The 17,452-nt window shown below is 41.3% G+C and overlaps 1 protein-coding gene across 1 annotated transcript; it reads left to right on the top strand.

Moving 5' to 3' along the window:
- The first annotated feature begins 6,624 nt into the window (after positions 1-6,624).
- Positions 6,625-7,917, top strand: LOC129731045 (uncharacterized). Its single transcript, XM_055690770.1, has 3 exons — positions 6,625-6,834; positions 6,889-7,230; positions 7,302-7,917. Exons 1-3 carry the CDS (start codon positions 6,640-6,642, stop codon positions 7,800-7,802), a joined length of 1,038 nt encoding a protein of 345 aa, XP_055546745.1. The 5' UTR covers positions 6,625-6,639; the 3' UTR covers positions 7,803-7,917.
- Positions 7,918-17,452: the final 9,535 nt, after the last annotated feature.

Genomic DNA, 17,452 nt, shown 5'->3' with positions numbered 1-17,452 from the left:
GTGTGTGTGTCTGTGCAACCTTTTTTTCTCACTCACTTTTCTCAGAGATGGCTGGACCGATTATGTTGAAAAGTTGAAATAAAATTGGTAAAGAGGCATTATTTGATATTTTTCGTGAAGAATTGTTCTTAGTCACTTGTTCTCTTGTCTTAGTTCAATTTCTACTAAGATGGTGTATTATTTTCCAGAACTTCTTAGAAAAACCACGCTTTTAAATTTGATAAAAAGATGCGAAAATGTATGGTACTGCTTCAAATCCCATTTTGAATTACTTTAAGCAATGATATCAAAATTTTCGAGCTCAGTTATATTTATTAGGTTTTTTCAAACAAATGTACTCCATGTGTCTTACATTTTTATTACTGAGGTTCTTAAAACAACATCGAAAGAAGAGCATGCCTTTCCAACACAGTCTTCCGATATCGACAACACCGTAGGTGTTATGACAGACTTCGAACTTCTACAATATACAAAGAAATGAAGTAAAATTCGGACTAAGGCAAATGAACGACTTAATTTTTTTTTTGTTTATTAGGGAATTAGAATCACGTTGTCCATTGATGTGAACTTTTGTAATATATATCCCAGTCAATTGCTATACGTGTCCCCTTGCAAAATACAATGACCACTATTGTAGAGTGATCAGGTACCTGCACCGACACGCTCCCAGTCAGGTGAAGTATGGTTTATGAAGCCAATCACCTTCTCAGGATTCAAAGACCAAATCTCTTTGGGCTGTAAACAGCCACTGCCAAGAAACCTTGATCTGCGTTTAAATAATGCACCACAACTGCACAGCAGATGTTCCGATGTCTCGCTTTCCATATTACAAAAGCGACAGATATCATCCTGAACCCGGCCAATGTTCTTTAAATGATATCTACTCGGACAGTGCCCCGTTACTAGGCCGACGTATGTACAAAGAGCTCTTTTGTTGAGCTCTAGGAGCTTTTTCGAATGATTCTCGTTTGGTGTGATAAATCTTTTAGATTGGGAACACTTTTTGACATCAAACCAATTGGTTATCACCTTTTGTTCCTCCCAGCGTTTAAGCTCCATTTTCACTGCACAGTTTGATATACCGCAGAAAGGTTCTGGGCCGATAAACTGTGAGTTAGATCCTTGTTTTGCAAGTTCGTCTGCCTTTTCATTCCCACCAATGCCACAATGTCCTGGAACCCAATACAAATTTACTGAGTTTGTTTGACGTAGCTGTCGTAATGTGAGAATACATTCCCAGACAATCTTGGATGTACATTTATAAGCATCAAGTGCTTTCAGTGCTGCTTGACTGTCAGAGAAAATACAAATATTTGCATGTTTGTATTTCCTAGTCAGACACACATTCGCACATTCAAGGATTGCAAAAATCTCTGCTTGAAACACTGTTGGCCAGTGTCCCATTGCCACTGAAATATTAATTCCAGGGCCGAAGATTCCTGCACCAGTTTTGGTACCTATTTTTGAGCCATCTGTGAAAAATATCGTTGAACCGGGACGGACATCAGGAACTCTGACTTCCCAGTCTGTACGCGACGTTTCGCATACCTTGTAGGGAATATCATGGTTATCCTGAGGTGCCATCCAGTCTCCATTCATACTCATCACTGGCCCTCTTTTGAAAAGTCCAGTATAGTCAGGTGACCCACAAGATCACCTGACAAGATAGTTTTTGTTCTTTTTAGCCTCAAGGCACTCTTTTCTGCTTCTAGTTGCACGTATTCGTACAACGGCAGCAGATGAAGAATTGCATCAAGAGCTTTTGACGGGGTGCTTTTCATTGCTCCGACTGCCTGAGCAAGAAAAGAGGGCTAAACCCTCATATATAATTCAGTACTACCCGAATACATGCTTAAATATTCCTAACGAATTACACACGGATGAGGGGCATTTCTGCAATAGTCATTACACCAACTAGAATAAAATGTTTTGCAGGTTTGTGTCCCCTCCGATATGTCACAGGTGGCCAGGCATTGGAAACAACTCTTCAAAGTGTTGCTGAACGGTGAGAAACGTACACGCAAAATGTTTCCTTATTACTTTGAAAGTAATAACGCAAAACGCTCCGTTTCTTAACAAATCTGTTACTTTAAAGCAATAAAGTTCTTCTCCAGTCAAGTGACAACACATATTGTCAAATATTTTCTACTTGTTGCGGGAGTACGACTATCTAATAATGGTCGTTACAACCACACGCAATATTTTCACTTGTCAAGATATACTCCCTTTCCATCTCCAGTCAACAAACAACACATATATATTGTCGCATATGTTGCACATGTCACTAGTTTCTTCTATGTGCGATTCATCCGGGGTGCGTGTATAAGAATTTTTTTGTACGCATACGGAGCACAAGAAAATATGACAAGAGCTGCCAAGCATCATTTTTCGCCGTCATACAGTATGCAAACGTTGATGATTTTGAAGACTTCATATTAATCTCGAAGTCACATCACGACCTGTTAACTGCGTTAAATCAAAACACAGACATTTGTTTTCTTTTAAGTAACTATGTTGAAAACACAAACTCATTTGGACCTGTTTGAAAATACAAAACTCGAGCCCATCTAGAACAACATTCGCACCGCCGGCAACTCTGGTCACACATTCCTCTAGTCATATTTCATATTTCCATTTCAAGTAGACACTAGGGAACGAAAAAGTGGTATTTCTAATTTGACATTTGAGGCTGACCGATGAAATTTTGCTTATGTGTCAATGAAGGGGACCGAAATGAACCTTATCGTTGAAGCGAAAGAAGTCTTGCTAACACATGCATTGCGGTTCTTGGTTCAGAAACACGTGTAAGCGTTCGACCGTCATATATTTTGTTACTTTTTGGGTCTAATTTTCTGTGTGTCATAAGACACAAAAAGTAATAAAATCTTGCTCAAAAGTAACATAATCCCCGTTTGTGTTGAGTGTAGGAGAGTTGTCGAGAATAACAGGTGAGAACAGGTTGGAGAAGATGGACAAGCTTTGGACCCGCCAACCTTGGACGAGGTGAAAAAAGCTTACCGGCCGAGCTTTGTAAAGTTGGAAACGAGTCTGCGAAAAACCTACCCATAGACTGGTTGGAAGAGTTCATATGCCCTATCTAGAAGTAGGGGCACATACTATAGAGGCATAAACCTCCTCTATTTTGCATAGACGGAGGCCGTTGCAAAGAGCTTTCATTCGATCTACAACAGACAAGATGTTCACCATGAGATAGATCCTCAACAAGTTTCTAGAACACAACGAGAAGATATACTATATGTTTATAGACTTCAAAGCTGCGTACGACTCAGTGACACGCAACGAGTTGTGGCAGATAATTCTTGATCATGGTTTCCAATCAACACTGATATAGCTAAGTCAAGTGTCTTTTAACAGTTTCAGGAAACCTCGGGAAAGCGGGTAAAATTTAGGCCCCGTTTGTGACGCTGGATGGTCTGAAACAAGGGGATGTGCTCTAATTTTGCTGTTGCCGTAACATTGGAAGGGCAGGTGTGTAGAGAAGCGGCACCATCGTCAAAAATTCTCACATGCTTTTAGGCTTTGCGGACGACATCGATATCAAGTTGTGTTTGAACTTATTGAACACCTTGTATACTACATAGAAACAAACCGGTGTGAAGTTACACAGTACGCTTTACACGGTGACAAAAAAGTCCGGTCACACTTTTTTGGGGTCCCCTGTAGCCTACACGTTGCATCTCTCTGGTGCCTTCTATATGACAAATGAAAGGGTTAACTTTGCTGCCCAAAGTGGCAGAGTTTTGTTTCTGTGCAGTTTGTTTACATTGAGTTGTGAGCCATGGCAGAGTTAAAAAAATCGTGTACCGGACCATAAATCGGTACCTAGAGACCGGAGGCACTGAGAACAAGGCACGATCTGGACGACCAAGCTCTGTGAGAACTCCAAGGCTGAAAAAGATTATACGAGACCGGATTCGCCGGAATCCCGCCCGATCGGAACCTTAAAATGAACCGAGAATCAATCCGCCTGCTTCTGCGCAAGGATTTAAAACTTACACCGTACAAAAAACAGGTGGTACCAACGGTCGCGGGAGTTGCTCGGTTGGCGCACAGATGACGAGATTATTTTTTCGAGACGAGAAGCTGTTCGTTTTGGAGCAAACAGTCAACCGCCAAAATGATCGAGTTTGGAGTGTGAGCCTCCAGCAAGCTCCAGCAAGCTGAACGTTTCCCGGTTTCAAAATAAGACGTCAGTGATGGTTTGGGAGCCATTTGCAAGAGAGGTAAACTGCCTCTTATTTTTATCGATAAAGGGGTCAAAATCAACGCAGCGTACTACCTGGACACGGTTTTGAATAAAAATGTTCTGCCTCAAGCTGAACTATTGTTTGAAGACGATTACTACTGCTTCCAGCAAGAAGGCGCCCCATCCCACACCGCAAAGGTTGTTTAAACGTGGTGTGAGGGAAACTTGACCGATTTCATTTAAAAGAATGAGTGGCCTCCGTCGTCTCCGGATCTGAATCCATTGGATTATTTAGTGTGGGGATACATGATGTCGAAGCTGAACGACTATAAACAACAAATTTGGAGCAATTCAAGCGAGTTATCACGAAAATCTGGAACGAAATGCCGATGGAGCATGTGCGCACTGCTTGCGACGACTTTCCGAGACGTCTGAAGCTGGTTTGATCAGTGAAAGGTGGTGTAATTCCGAGATATCGTCTGTGAAGTATCTTTATGCGTTACTGAATAAAGTTATGAAAGCCAGATGCAGATTTTCTTCTTATTTTTTGAAATATTGAGATTTCCCTGTGTGACCGGACTTTTTTGTTACTCTGTAGTTTGCTTGGAACAATCGATACGCTATTTATTCTGGTAAAAATGTCACGGGGGGGAACTAAATACATAAATTGCAAAGCTAGGAAACACTGGAATAAGAAGAAAGAGTGGCATGAATTACCCGCACATTTTATTGCACACATCTTATGAATGAGCTTTAATACTCACACATACACTTCGGATGCGTACTATTTTTTCACCTGTTTACGTTTCGCTTATCAATACATTCAAGTAATACCGACTCCCTTAATATAAATTTAAAACGTCATGAAAACGAATACTTTTAAAAAGATGATTACTATGGACTTTTGATTTAATATGATCGCTGAAATCATTTAACGTCATCGGGATGGGATTATTTATATTATTTATATGTATTTAAGAAAAAGAAAGTTGAAATATGCTCGAAAACCTAAACTTCAAGACAAAACTCGTATATTTTTTCGTCATAATGAATCGACCATAATTTTTGTTTTAGCTTCAACCTTTCATACACTCAACTAATAAAAAACAATATCGTACGCTAGCCTGGAGGGCTAATAGCGGTCTCGATCAACTAGATTAGTTGAGAGAATTCGTTATTCATATTGTTTTTGGCACATTTGGCATGTTGTAGGATTAGTACAACGGTACACCGTGCCCCAGTGCTGCTCGAAAAGATCCTCGACCTGATCGACCCGAGAGCTAGCCGACCGAAATCGCCAACCACAGAACCACGGGGACCACTTAAGCTTTAGTATTTTGGTTATTCTAATTCGGCAATAACTACAAACTATAAAAACTATAAAATGAACAAAAATATATCCGAATTCCAGCACAATAACTACAAAAATGAAAAATGTATGACAAATCTTTGATAAAAGATTGAAATGAAATGTACATTTCACGAAAAAACTTGTAATATGAATCATGATAGATGATTTTATACATCACATTCTTAAGACGAAGTTTCTATTTTGCTCAACAAAACTAAAATATTTTTTATTCAATGCGAAAATTGTCGTGAGTTCAGCAGAGTGTCAAACTGTAAAAGTAACTGTAAAAATTCTATAAAAATCATTCTAGATAATCGAGTTTTCCGGATAACTGAAACACAGAAAAAAATATTCAATTTAGCGATTAACGAACATAAAATGAATATTTTTTTTTTATATTACTTGTATGATGCAGTGGCGTAACCAGAAATTATTTCTGAGGCGAAAAGGGATAAAACCTTGAGAAGCAAAAAAAATAATTCGAACATGTCTCAAACATGCTAAAAGTGACATAAATGGTCACAAATATGCCAGAAGGGATGGTAAAGGTAAAATTTCGGAATAAAAATTAAAAACGAACACCAAAAAAAAAAGTCCTGTTAATCAAGTCTAAAATTACGGATACTCTAGTCCGACCTGTCTTAGGGCGTCTCGGTTTTTTTCTAAAGCTTTTTTTGGTGGTTTACTTTACGCGGATTTTGGAATTACCGCGGTTTTTTTCTCACGAAGTATGTACCCCCCGCCCCAAGAAACCTGACTGTTTGAAAAACCGCAAGAAAAATCCCGCCTAATAAAAGACCCAGTGTACAAAAGTTGTCTCCAGATAGTAACGATAAAAGTAACATTTGGATATGCTCTTGAAAAACTTGAAATTTTGCATGAAAAATGTTCTGGAAATTTAGGTCGCGTGGTTTGTCACCATAGATAGTACTCATACGAAACGTTTCCTGTGAAATACTTTTGAACTGTTTCTTCCAACTATGCGTGAATTGCAGGGCACGTAAAAGAACAACAATGCCTCTAGTGTCGCGAAGTGGAGTTTGCGCAGCAGCGGCTTGTTTTCTCCAGTTGGTAAAATCATATGGTCCGGAAAATCGATACTCTGAAAGTGATATCAAGTACGGTTGATGTAAACACAAAGCCAGTGGGAACCGCAGGTCAACATATTGTAGTGTATTTTAGAAAACCAGAACTAGTACGGAAAATATTAACCATGCTGATGGTTGATAGTGGAAACGAAAGCGCAGATCGGTTGGAATCCCTGTTTCTGGATAAGGTTAGCTGGTAAATTTAACACGAGAAACCAAACGTCAAACTATCCATATTTCAGCGACCGAATCATTCCGAATCGGATGCTGAAAGTGATGTTTACTCCAAGGCAAATCAGCTGGAGGTGGTGTTTCAGGATCCGAAGGATAATGATCTCCGAAAGATGGATCTGGCCCCTATCAGTGACCGGGTACGGGCCAGTGACCGCAGGGTTCTAACCAGCGATAACAGTACTGAATCGTATACTTCTTCGGTAGCTACGAGCAGCGTGTCGACGCAGGATGACGAAACACGCACCAATCAGAAGGTGACCCAGATAAATACTTGCAAAATTTTGCAGCGTAAATTAGAGCTGAAGGTAGAGAGAGCCAAACGTAACTACCGGCAGATGTATGAGGAAGAGGTTAGTTTTTTTTGGAGAAGCTAGATGACTAGAAGCTAGTATTGAAAGGCGTATTTCTACATCCTTTACAGGGAATCAACCACGACAACCAAGTACCAAAAACAGCAACATTGATACCAATCACTCGGTTGGCGATTCCCGGAGGAACGGTTCGTGACAATGAACAACCGCTGGTGGATGTAGAACCCACGGCAGCGGGTAGCGAGGAAGACGAGCTGGAAGCGGTGACATTCTTTCCTCGGGCATCTCGCAAGTCTCTCGGACAGCACAAACGACAGGAACTTTCCGATACATTCAGTATACAAGAGATGACAATCGAGTCGGAGCAAGAGGACGAGCTGGACTTTGAGCAGTGCAGGAAACTGTCGAATAGCAAAGGATACAAGAAAATTCTCAACCGAGGCCTTAGCGCGGACGGTGACTATCTGGATAACGAGAATGGGGATTTTGAGGACGAGGACGACGATGATTCACAGAACTTGGAGCTGCTTCCTCCGAAAACCGGTTACGGTTTGCGAGAATTGGCCCAGCGGGCAATCTGTTGCTTTAGGAAGAACGACTTGTTATCATGAAATCACGAGTACAGGCTGGTGACAGAGGTTAACGATAATGGTTAATTGGTTGCTATTGCACTAGAGGTTATCGTGAATATAAATTACTCACCGCCATCGTAGGTGAGATAACGGTGTTATAAATGCGTTTCATTGCTAATGAGAGAATAGAATCAATCACAGCCTTAGCCAGATAAAGCCGTTTTTTTTACGTGATACTTCTTAATTTATCGTTGAATTTTCTATCTTATGGTTTCACTGTTTAGGCTTTTCACTATTTTACAGTGGAGCAATTCCCGCTGAAACCAGGCCACTAGGTGCACAAGGTCTTTCGAATTTGATTTCAATGCACATATTAGTTAGGAATAGAGAAAAAATATTTATGTCATTTTTGTTTGATTGAATTTGTTGACCCTTCGGTCACCAAGAAGTGAAATAGTTTCTAGAAAAGTGGAAAATTTAACAATTCTTGATGTTTTATTTGAGCTCTATCTCTGAGATTCGTTATGTAACCTACTACAAATAGCACTTTTCTATAAAAAGGAATGATAGGGCTTTCATTTAGAGTCATCAGTATTTTGGCCGCCATCTTGAATTTGGCCGCCATATTGGATTATATCAAAAAATTGCAATTTTAGTCGTCTTCGCAAATACCGATTTCCGATCTGAGACCAGCATTGGAAAGCTGAGAAAAAATGCTATAATATGCAAGAAAAAATTAGGTGAGCATCAGTGTTAACCTAGCAATTGAACGAATTTTCCGAACGAAGTTTCAACATATCTAATGCATTCCGTGCAAAAATCAAATCCGAAAGACCTTGTGCACCTAGTGGCCTGGCTTCAGCGAGAATTGCTCAGTGTTACTCTAATACAATTGTTAATTATATTTATTACGTAACTTAATGGTTAAACTCATTGAGCTAAGATATAAGCGATTCTTGTAAAGAGATAGATAGTATTTCGAGCAAGTTCCCAGCCTCTATCGGAACCTGTAAAGTACCTTGTGCCTTCTAGAGTATTCTTTGTCTTGCTGTGTTATGCCATTGTGCATAGGCGTAGCCAGAGGGGGGCAATGTTGACATTGGTGCAAAATTTTGGTTTCAATAACTCTTATAGCACAAAACGACATCTTTAGCCCATAGAAACATCTGTGTAAAGTATCAGCCAGATCAAAAATAATTGATTGAAATGCTTGCGCTATGTTGCGTGTAATTGCACAGGTTTTTCAGTTGATCCACCAAGGATATTGCAGCGGCAAAAGTACCGGGCAAGTCCGCCTGCATAACTAGCTTAGTGTATGGAACCGAGCTGTGACAATTCCTTACCTTGATTCTCTTGTAACCTGACTGGAAACACGGTTCGATGAAGATAGTGCACCTGCCTACGCGTTGTCCTTGCTGCACCCCGCTAACGTAATACGCATGTCGTTGGAAGAGTTCAAGCGCAAAACCGAAAAATTCGTAATTTTTTATGAGGTTGACAATTTTGTTGGAGAGGTGGAAGTTTTGTATTTATATTGCAGCAGTATGAGAGCAGACCGTAAGAACTTGGAAGAGTTGGATCTTATAGATCTGCTAGCTAAAACCCGTTCTTTCTTCCCTGCGACTGAGAAAGCAGTTAAAATTGCACTTGCTCTACCATGGAAACATGCACGATTGAACGCTCGTTCAGCACATTACATCGGGTGAAAACCTGGCTGAGGTCAACAATATTTGGACAGCGGTTGAGTGCTCTCTGCTTAGTGTTCATCGGCAGATGGTCAACAACAATCTTGAAAATACACATGAACCGCTTCCGGGACGTTTGACGTTTGATGCCCGAAGATTTTATTGAGAATCTTGACTGTGTCTTCAATCTTCACGTCATTGGGAAGCTTTAACAGGATGTAGTTGAGATAGCGGCTGTGCGAATGGGTGTCCAGCTTCCGGAGAAGTAAACGTACCTTCGTCGCATTATTCAGCTGGCCTGCATCGTTCTCGAAGAGGTCCTGGTAGCGGTTAAACAACAACGTCCGAACGTAATTCGGTTTTCTTCGTCGAAGACAAACTCGATGATGTTCGAAGAGAGGGACTCCAAAATCTGCTCCGGGGTTTGATACTGACGCTGCTGCTGCTGGACCACTATCCGCTGTAAAATTTGGGTCATCTTGTGAATCATATCTTGTATTCCCGGTTGCAGCTGCTGATCAACTCTATCTTCTGCCATGTTCGTGGATTCTTGAGACCCTCGTCGCCAAAATAATATGTCCGAAGGTTTGAATGAACTTAAGAGTTTTTAGTAAAGAACATCTATTTATATTCACGGTTGGACAAAGAATAATCAAATTTTCCACTCTGATGTCAAGGACAACCTTGATGAAACAATCACTAAAGACTAGTATTTATTTCTATTTTTCAAAACACACTACAGTCGCTTTTACGCGGGGGATACATGCCTCGTAAAAAAACGCGTAAATTCCGGAATCCGCGTAGAAAAAACGCGTAAATTTCGAAATCCGCGTAAAAACCGCGTAAATTCCAGAATCCACGAAAAAAAGCCGCGTAAAAAGCGACCTTAGTGTACCATTTTTTTACTTCTAAAATTTTGAAGAGCTTGCCCCCCCCTATTTGAAATTCTGGCTACGCCCATGCCATTGTGTAACACAAAGGGCCTTTTGTCATTGCAACCCTTTAAATCATAATGAACTTTAACAGCAAAGTTAAATACAGTCACTCGCATTGCGAACTTGAAATGAAACATTACCCCTCATAACTTGACGTAACCAGTGAAGCTGCAGTTAGATGACAGCAGACCACGGTGTTTTCTCTCAAATCGTGCTTTTACATGATAGACCTGCCAAATATTTTAAACTTTCGGATGCCACAAATGAAAGCATTCTCCGTTCGCTCCAAACCCAGCCAACAGTCTATTACTCCTAAGGTGGAACAGAGATGCCTGCTGAACTACAAGTACAAAAATGCAAAACGACAAACACAGACGCGAAAAGCTCTGTTGCAAAGTAGAAAAGGTACGTTAGGAGAGTCCTTTGAAGATTACAACCTGTGTGATGCAACCAGGCGAGAATGAAAAAAGGTCCACCGAAAAATCGCAAGAAGCAATCTGTAGTCTAATCCAAGGACTACAGGATATTACAGAATTTATTCAACGTGATTTAGTTGCTATTATTGGTAGCAAACCTAGTATTCAGAAGGGGGCTAAAGCTGGACGGATACGCTGGGCAGGGCATGTTGCAAGAAAACCAGACAACTACCCTGCGAAGATGGTGTTTGCCTCGGATCCGGTAGGAAGAAGACGACCAGGGGCGCAGCGGGCAAGATGAGTAGACCAGGTGGAGCTAGATCTGGCAGAGAATGTCCCAGGGATTGGAGAGCGGCAGCTAATAACCGAGTGAATTGGAGAAACTTTGCTAAGCAGACCATGTCATTATGTCGGATGATCGATTTCTTTCAATATTGGTATATGAAAATCGCAAGACTATCAGTAGCCAAAAAATACTGCATTATTATTATTTACTACCAAATTTGCGGCATTCAACTGAAGGGTGTAGATTCAGTGAAAAATCTGATAGTCATCCTGGACACAAGTCTCACTTTTCGTTACACTTCTCACTTTTCGTCTTTACAGGATGTCCCCAAGCAGCAAAATCCGGGAAGTGAACGTCCTCGGTTTGCACGTAAGCAAATCGTACTCAAATGGGTCCGTGCAAGTATTGCTCGCAACCCGATACGTTTTATGAGGAACTTGCCAAGGACGCCAGCATTTCTGAGAAACTCATGCGAAGAATAATCAAAGAAGTCTTGCACGCCTCTTCCAAAGCTAGAATAAAACGCACTTGATCACAGAGCGGATAAACGAACTACGAGTGACACGTTCGAAGAAATTGCTTTCTTTGATGACAAAGGAAAAAAACATGATCCTGATCTCCGTTGAAAAACTGTTCAGCATCGATGCTGTGTCCAACAGCCGCACAGACCAGTTCTTTCACCGAAGAAAGTTGAGGATATGCCTGAAAAGGTAAAGTTAAAGTTCCAAACCAAACCTCCGGCTGGTGTAATGATGTTTGGCTTGGTAGTGTCCAACGCATGTTTTTATTAATACTGGTGTTAGAATCGATCCCGAAGTGCATATCGGTATTTTGAAGGACGGAGTGCTTCCGTGGGTGAAAGCCAGCTTCTCCGAGGATCAATATGTTGTGCTACAACAGGATGGAGCGCCATATCATTTGTCTAATCGGACCCTAACCCGGATGATGGAGAATTTGAAGTTTTGACCGAAAGATTTGTGGCCCATTAACTGCCCGGACCTTAACCCTTGGATTATTCGATTTGGGCGAATGTTGAAGCAAGATCCTGCAAAAAACATCCCACCCTTGTGTGAACACCCTAAAGCCTAACATAGTATTCTAGCTTCTGGCGTCGTCTCAAAGATGTCATAGCCAAAAATGGAGGACATATCGAGTAAATTTGTTGGATATCATCTAAGACAGATAACTAAATTTGGAAATGTTGATATTATTGCCAAATAATATTTGAAAGAAACACATAAATTTTCGCATTTTTTACCAACGGGTAGTCATATAAAAAAACCTGGATGACTACCTTTTCCTGGATAAGTGGAAGCGATAGAGACTGGTCCTATTACCGAAGAATGAAAGACTTATCGAGCAAGGTGTTTGAGGGGATTATCCTTAACAGACCGGTAAAGTACACAAAGGGGGTGTGAACGTCTGTCAAGTAACCAGTTCGGCCTTCGGAAGGGTATGTCCACGCTCGATGCTGTTTTCTCCGTTACTAAGGCACAAAAGTAGCACTCCAGCTCAAGAGAAAGGGTTATAGTGCAATCGTCACCATAGACGTGAGAAATGCGTTCTGCAGCGCCAGCTTAGTGTACATAACACACGCACTCAAACGTATTTTGACATTTTTTTAGGGGTTGTGATCGTCGGCTTTACGGACGACATAATGCTAAAGGTCTATGCTGCCGCTCATGGCAAGTCCGTCCCAATTGCATTTTTGTCAATTTTGCGTTTATTTATGGAATCAATTCCTTTTTAAATCTACTTTCGATAAAACAAATATTTTTGAATACTTCGTTCTGAGGAACTATGAAAAAAATAGCAAGTCGGTTTGTCCCATAGCAAAAGTGATCGCAAGTCGGTCCCATTGCAAAAATCTTCGCAATTTAACCTCACAGCCAATAATAATTTTGAAAAATGTGATATTCACCACAACTTATGGTCTTCAGGTTTAGAATTGGATGTACCAAGTGATATTCGATAGGAGGTTTGATTGAATTTTACGCGTTCTACATCGTGTGGCTCCAGCTAGTACAATGTTTTCTTCATAACAAAGTTTCCACCAGTAGCTTCGTTCAGCTGTTGTTTGTTGACAGTGAACGCATTAGGTGTGTCTCTGTATTGTTAGTTAAAGCATTCCTTAGTAAATGCTACTTTTCGTATTTTTTCCGTATTTTATGAAGAGACGTGGGCAAGAATTGTTCAATTATTATCGTGAATTTCGTTTTGAAGAATTTGTCAGTCATATCAAATACTTCGGTACGCTACTTAGCTTTAACAGCAAACATTTTCCCAAGCTATAGGTGTTCTTTCATATTTGCTTCCACTGCTACGTGGAACCTGTCCGCCGTCACGAACGTGTGACCGCTATCAGGAAAATTAAGAACAAGTTCCTACACCCAAACTGATTCCGAATTTATCAGTAGTATCAAATGTAAAAACAAAATCTAATTTTATTTTGAGTGGTGCAGTTGCTACATTGTGTTATGCTTCTCACAAAAAACTTGTTTAATGAAGCACGAGAGTAGGTCATTTATGAATTGACCAGCGATAGATTCATTCCAAACGCAAGCTTTAGCACCGCCATCGATTTGTAGTAGTTTGTTTTTCATCACTGGTCGTAGCTGGCTATGGGACTGACTTGCTATCATTCTGACTACGTACCCTAAAAGTAATCGCATGTGAGTCCCAGCTTATGATTTTCAACAAATTTTAATCAAATTTCGGTGTGTATGTGAATTTTATGATGCAAAAGTGTTAGATTGTCATTGCAGTACTAAATTCTGTTGATGGTCTTGATTGAAAAAGCATTTGAGTGCAAAATTTCACCAAAAGTGTTACGATTTTCAATTGCTGTTTTCTCATCAGCACCAAAACGCAAATGGGACGGACTTGCTATGAGCGGCAGTATGGCAAGTCTACAACTTAATGCACTTCAGGAAACGGCGATCGCGATCATCTGAGTAACATGTTGTGGATGAAGTTACCTCAAAGAGATATTGAAGCTCCTGGGGGTCACAACCTAAGATTGATTGATTTATTGCCAGCGTAATTTTATCCACCCTTAGGTATGGTAATCAAGAGTGGTCCAAAGCGCAAGGTACTAGAAGTTATCGTGATAAACTGGAAAGTACTTATAGGCTCATGTGCCGGAGAGTTGCTTGTGCGCATTGTACAGTGCGACGTGATTTACGTCTTATTCGACACGATTCCTATCAGCAACGCCATTAAGGAGGACAAAAAGTGCTTCAACCTGCGTAATACAAGGGGAATACAAGGTAGCAGATGGTCAGGTGGCAACGAGAATGGTCCAATCCCTTGGAGGGAAGATAGACGCGTTGACTTTTCTCGGTGGTATTCGGATGGGTCGGGAGGCGTCATGTAGTAAAGAAATTCCACCTGTCAGGTACTTACTTCAGGTAGTAACTACACAAGTTCAGAAACGCGGGGTGCTCCTTGTATCTTGAGGGCGAAGATGCGAAAGAGACTGTGCGTGTGCGTGCGAAGAGCGTCTAGTGAGCAAGCCAGAAAGTATTCCGAGCAAGTTTACCTGAAGATGTGTGAATACGCGGACATCTGAAGTAAGGTTTGTGCAGCCGCCTCTCAGATCGTCACAACAGTCACAGGGTAGGAGAATAAGAGTGAATAACGGTGCATCAAGTACAAAAGGCCACTCCCAGACGTAATACTTGACCGTCGTTCCAGGAAAACACGGTCTGGAGTTTTAGTGAGTCGGGGTAGGTCGAGTAGGTGCTTCGAGGGGGTGGTAGTAACCCATTGGAAATGATAATAATGCAAACAAACACCTAGAAAACAATCTGGATACAAGGGCGAACTGTACAAGTTCCAACTGTTCGTCGTAGATCTTCGAATTATCCACGCTGAACGCTGGATGTGGTCGCGAATAAAATGGTGTTTGATGTCGATATGCTTTGCTAGATCACACTTCAGGCTTGAAACTATCTCTATGCAACCCCGGTTGTACTCATAGATCCTCACCGGTTGCGGAATCTCATCACCAAGATCACGTAGAAGACCGGCTAGCCAAATCACTTCAGCGAAACCAGCGCTCCATGCTACGTGCTTTTTGCTTGTCCACGGGTCGCCTAATCAGCATCGGCAAATCCAGCTAAAGGTCCCGTGTTTTTACCCAGAGCAAACTTTAACCGCATATCCTACGTTCCTGTACCATATACCATGTATCGCCTCTCGTTTCAAGGCTGTCCAATGTTGCTGCTTCGGTAGTTGCTGATAGCGCTCCAGATATCTTACAGGAAAGTGAATATCTGGCCGAGTTTATATCATAATGTACATTAAGCTGCCTAGTACTTCAAGATATGGTTCAGCAACATGCTCTGTATTAATTCAGGTTTGCTGAAATATTTTTTTCATGGGTGTTTTCGTTGGGTTACACTCATTTTTAAGAACTGGAACTATTTTTTCTTCACTTCTTCTACAGTCTTGAGCTGTATTCCCATGATCAATATGTTATCAACGTATATAACAAGCAAGACATAATCGATTTGGCTGCACAACCAATAGTCATGTTATGAACTCTTGAACCCAAGCTTCAACAGTACTTGGGTCAGCTTCTCGTTGTTGTATTTGAAAGCCAACTTGAGAGCATGCAAGGGCTTCTGTGATTGGCAAACTGTATCAGGATCCGCTTCGATACCAACTATTTTCACGTGCTTTTGGTGTATGACTAGTTTACTGCTCATTGTGACTGCTAGAGCTTTACTTCCGCTGGACCCTTCACCATCCGCCACACGCGGTCAATTTTCATGGATTACAGTTTATCACAACGGATTTCATCCAATTACTCTGGGCCTCCTCCTTCATTGAGTGATGATAGATCTGGAAAATCAATAGTAGTATCTGCTCCAAATCCGCTTTAGAAATCGATCGACTTTCCTGGGAGTCTGCGCTCTCATTCACTCCGTCTTGCGTTGACTCCAGGCAATCTTCACTAGTTTGTTGCGAAGGAAGCCCCTCATGGTTTGTTTTTACGAGGTTCCTTCCTGTGATTCCTCGTCAGAATCATCGGATTGTTTAATGAGGACTTCAGAGCCTTCCACCTGAATCATGATTGTTCGATAGCTCCTACTTTCTAGAATGTGAAAGATGGAGATCACCAGAGAACTTGACATGCCTTTTGAATTTGCTCAGTGTAGAAGAAGTATTCTTCATTTTGACGTCTTATACAATAACGATTTTGCTCATTAATTTGACCTAAAGCTGGAATCTATTTGAAGCGTAGCCAATCGTTACTATCTCCCGGCTCTTGGAGTCTCATTTCGTTTTTCTGCTTGCTCGGGATCCATGTCATAGCATTACATTCTCAAACCCGTACCTTGTCAAAGACTGGTTTTCCGTTCATCCATTTCGCTGCAGGGGTATTGCTACGTTACCGTCACCGAATCTGCATAGCCGCTTCCGACCACAACATCTTCGCAGTTTTTGAATTAGGCAGAATCGATCTCAGTTTTTCAACCAGAAAGCCATTCAAGCGTTCAGCTACCTTGTTTTGGGGTTCCCCGATTATGGTAGTAGTTGAATTGCTCAGTCAAAATATATTCGCGGCCACGGCGAAACTTCTATCTGCAATTGGCTATAAGTCAATCCAATATTGCTTCATAGACCTTGAAACAGCGAAGCGACTTCAAGTTGCGCTTGATGGTATAGATTACAGCAAAGTACATCCAATCCTGAACAATACAAAATAACCTGATAAATCCGGTGCCGACGATCTGACTAAGTGCCTTCCAACGGACGTGCGCCATGATCACTAAAACCATCGAACGGCTCCCGGCATTGTTTTGTCAAAGCACATGTTTCCCATTCAATCGAATCCAGTGGTCATCTTGTGTTTCGCAAGGCTTACTTATCTTATCTACGTTGATATTGGCTTGCCCAAAGAAACGACATCCGAAGTCAGCAAGTACCTACATATTGTTCACCGTCCTTCTCGAACTCCGCCCGATTTTAGCCATCGCGAGCTGTACCATCTTGTTAGAGCTCTTGACGGAGAGCAAGTTTCTTCGAAGATACGGCAGCGGTATTACGTTCTGGATGGTGAATTAAACTCTTTTGTTAGACATTACCTTAATTTCTTCAGCATACTTTTCGACCAGTGTTACGGCATTCTTGGCTCCATCGATGATGAAAAGATCTTTCAGCTTCTGCATGGATCTCAGATAGTTTTGCATCCTTCTCATGGTAATCACTGCATCGTGAGTCTAGATAGAACTGTATCTTCCCAGTTTCAGACTTTCTGGTCACCAATTACCTTTTTGTCGACTGTTGCTGCTTCTTTCTCTCTCCGACGAACACCGCACGCTTAAGATCGACAGTAGGCCTCAGATAAACTGTTTAG

This window comes from Wyeomyia smithii, chromosome 1 (assembly GCF_029784165.1).
Source record: "Wyeomyia smithii strain HCP4-BCI-WySm-NY-G18 chromosome 1, ASM2978416v1, whole genome shotgun sequence".
Lineage (NCBI taxonomy): Eukaryota > Metazoa > Arthropoda > Insecta > Diptera > Culicidae > Wyeomyia > Wyeomyia smithii.
Note: the sequence above shows the minus strand (reverse complement) of the source record. Positions and strands in the feature narration are given on the sequence as shown.

Coding starts and splice junctions, on each gene's coding strand:
- LOC129731045 (XM_055690770.1), top strand. CDS start 6,640: ATGGTCCGGAAAATCGATACTCTGAAAGTGATATCAAGTACGGTTGAT. Junction 6,835..6,888: donor AATCCCTGTTTCTGGATAAG/GTTAGCTGGTAA, acceptor TCCATATTTCAG/CGACCGAATCATTCCGAATC. Junction 7,231..7,301: donor GGCAGATGTATGAGGAAGAG/GTTAGTTTTTTT, acceptor CATCCTTTACAG/GGAATCAACCACGACAACCA.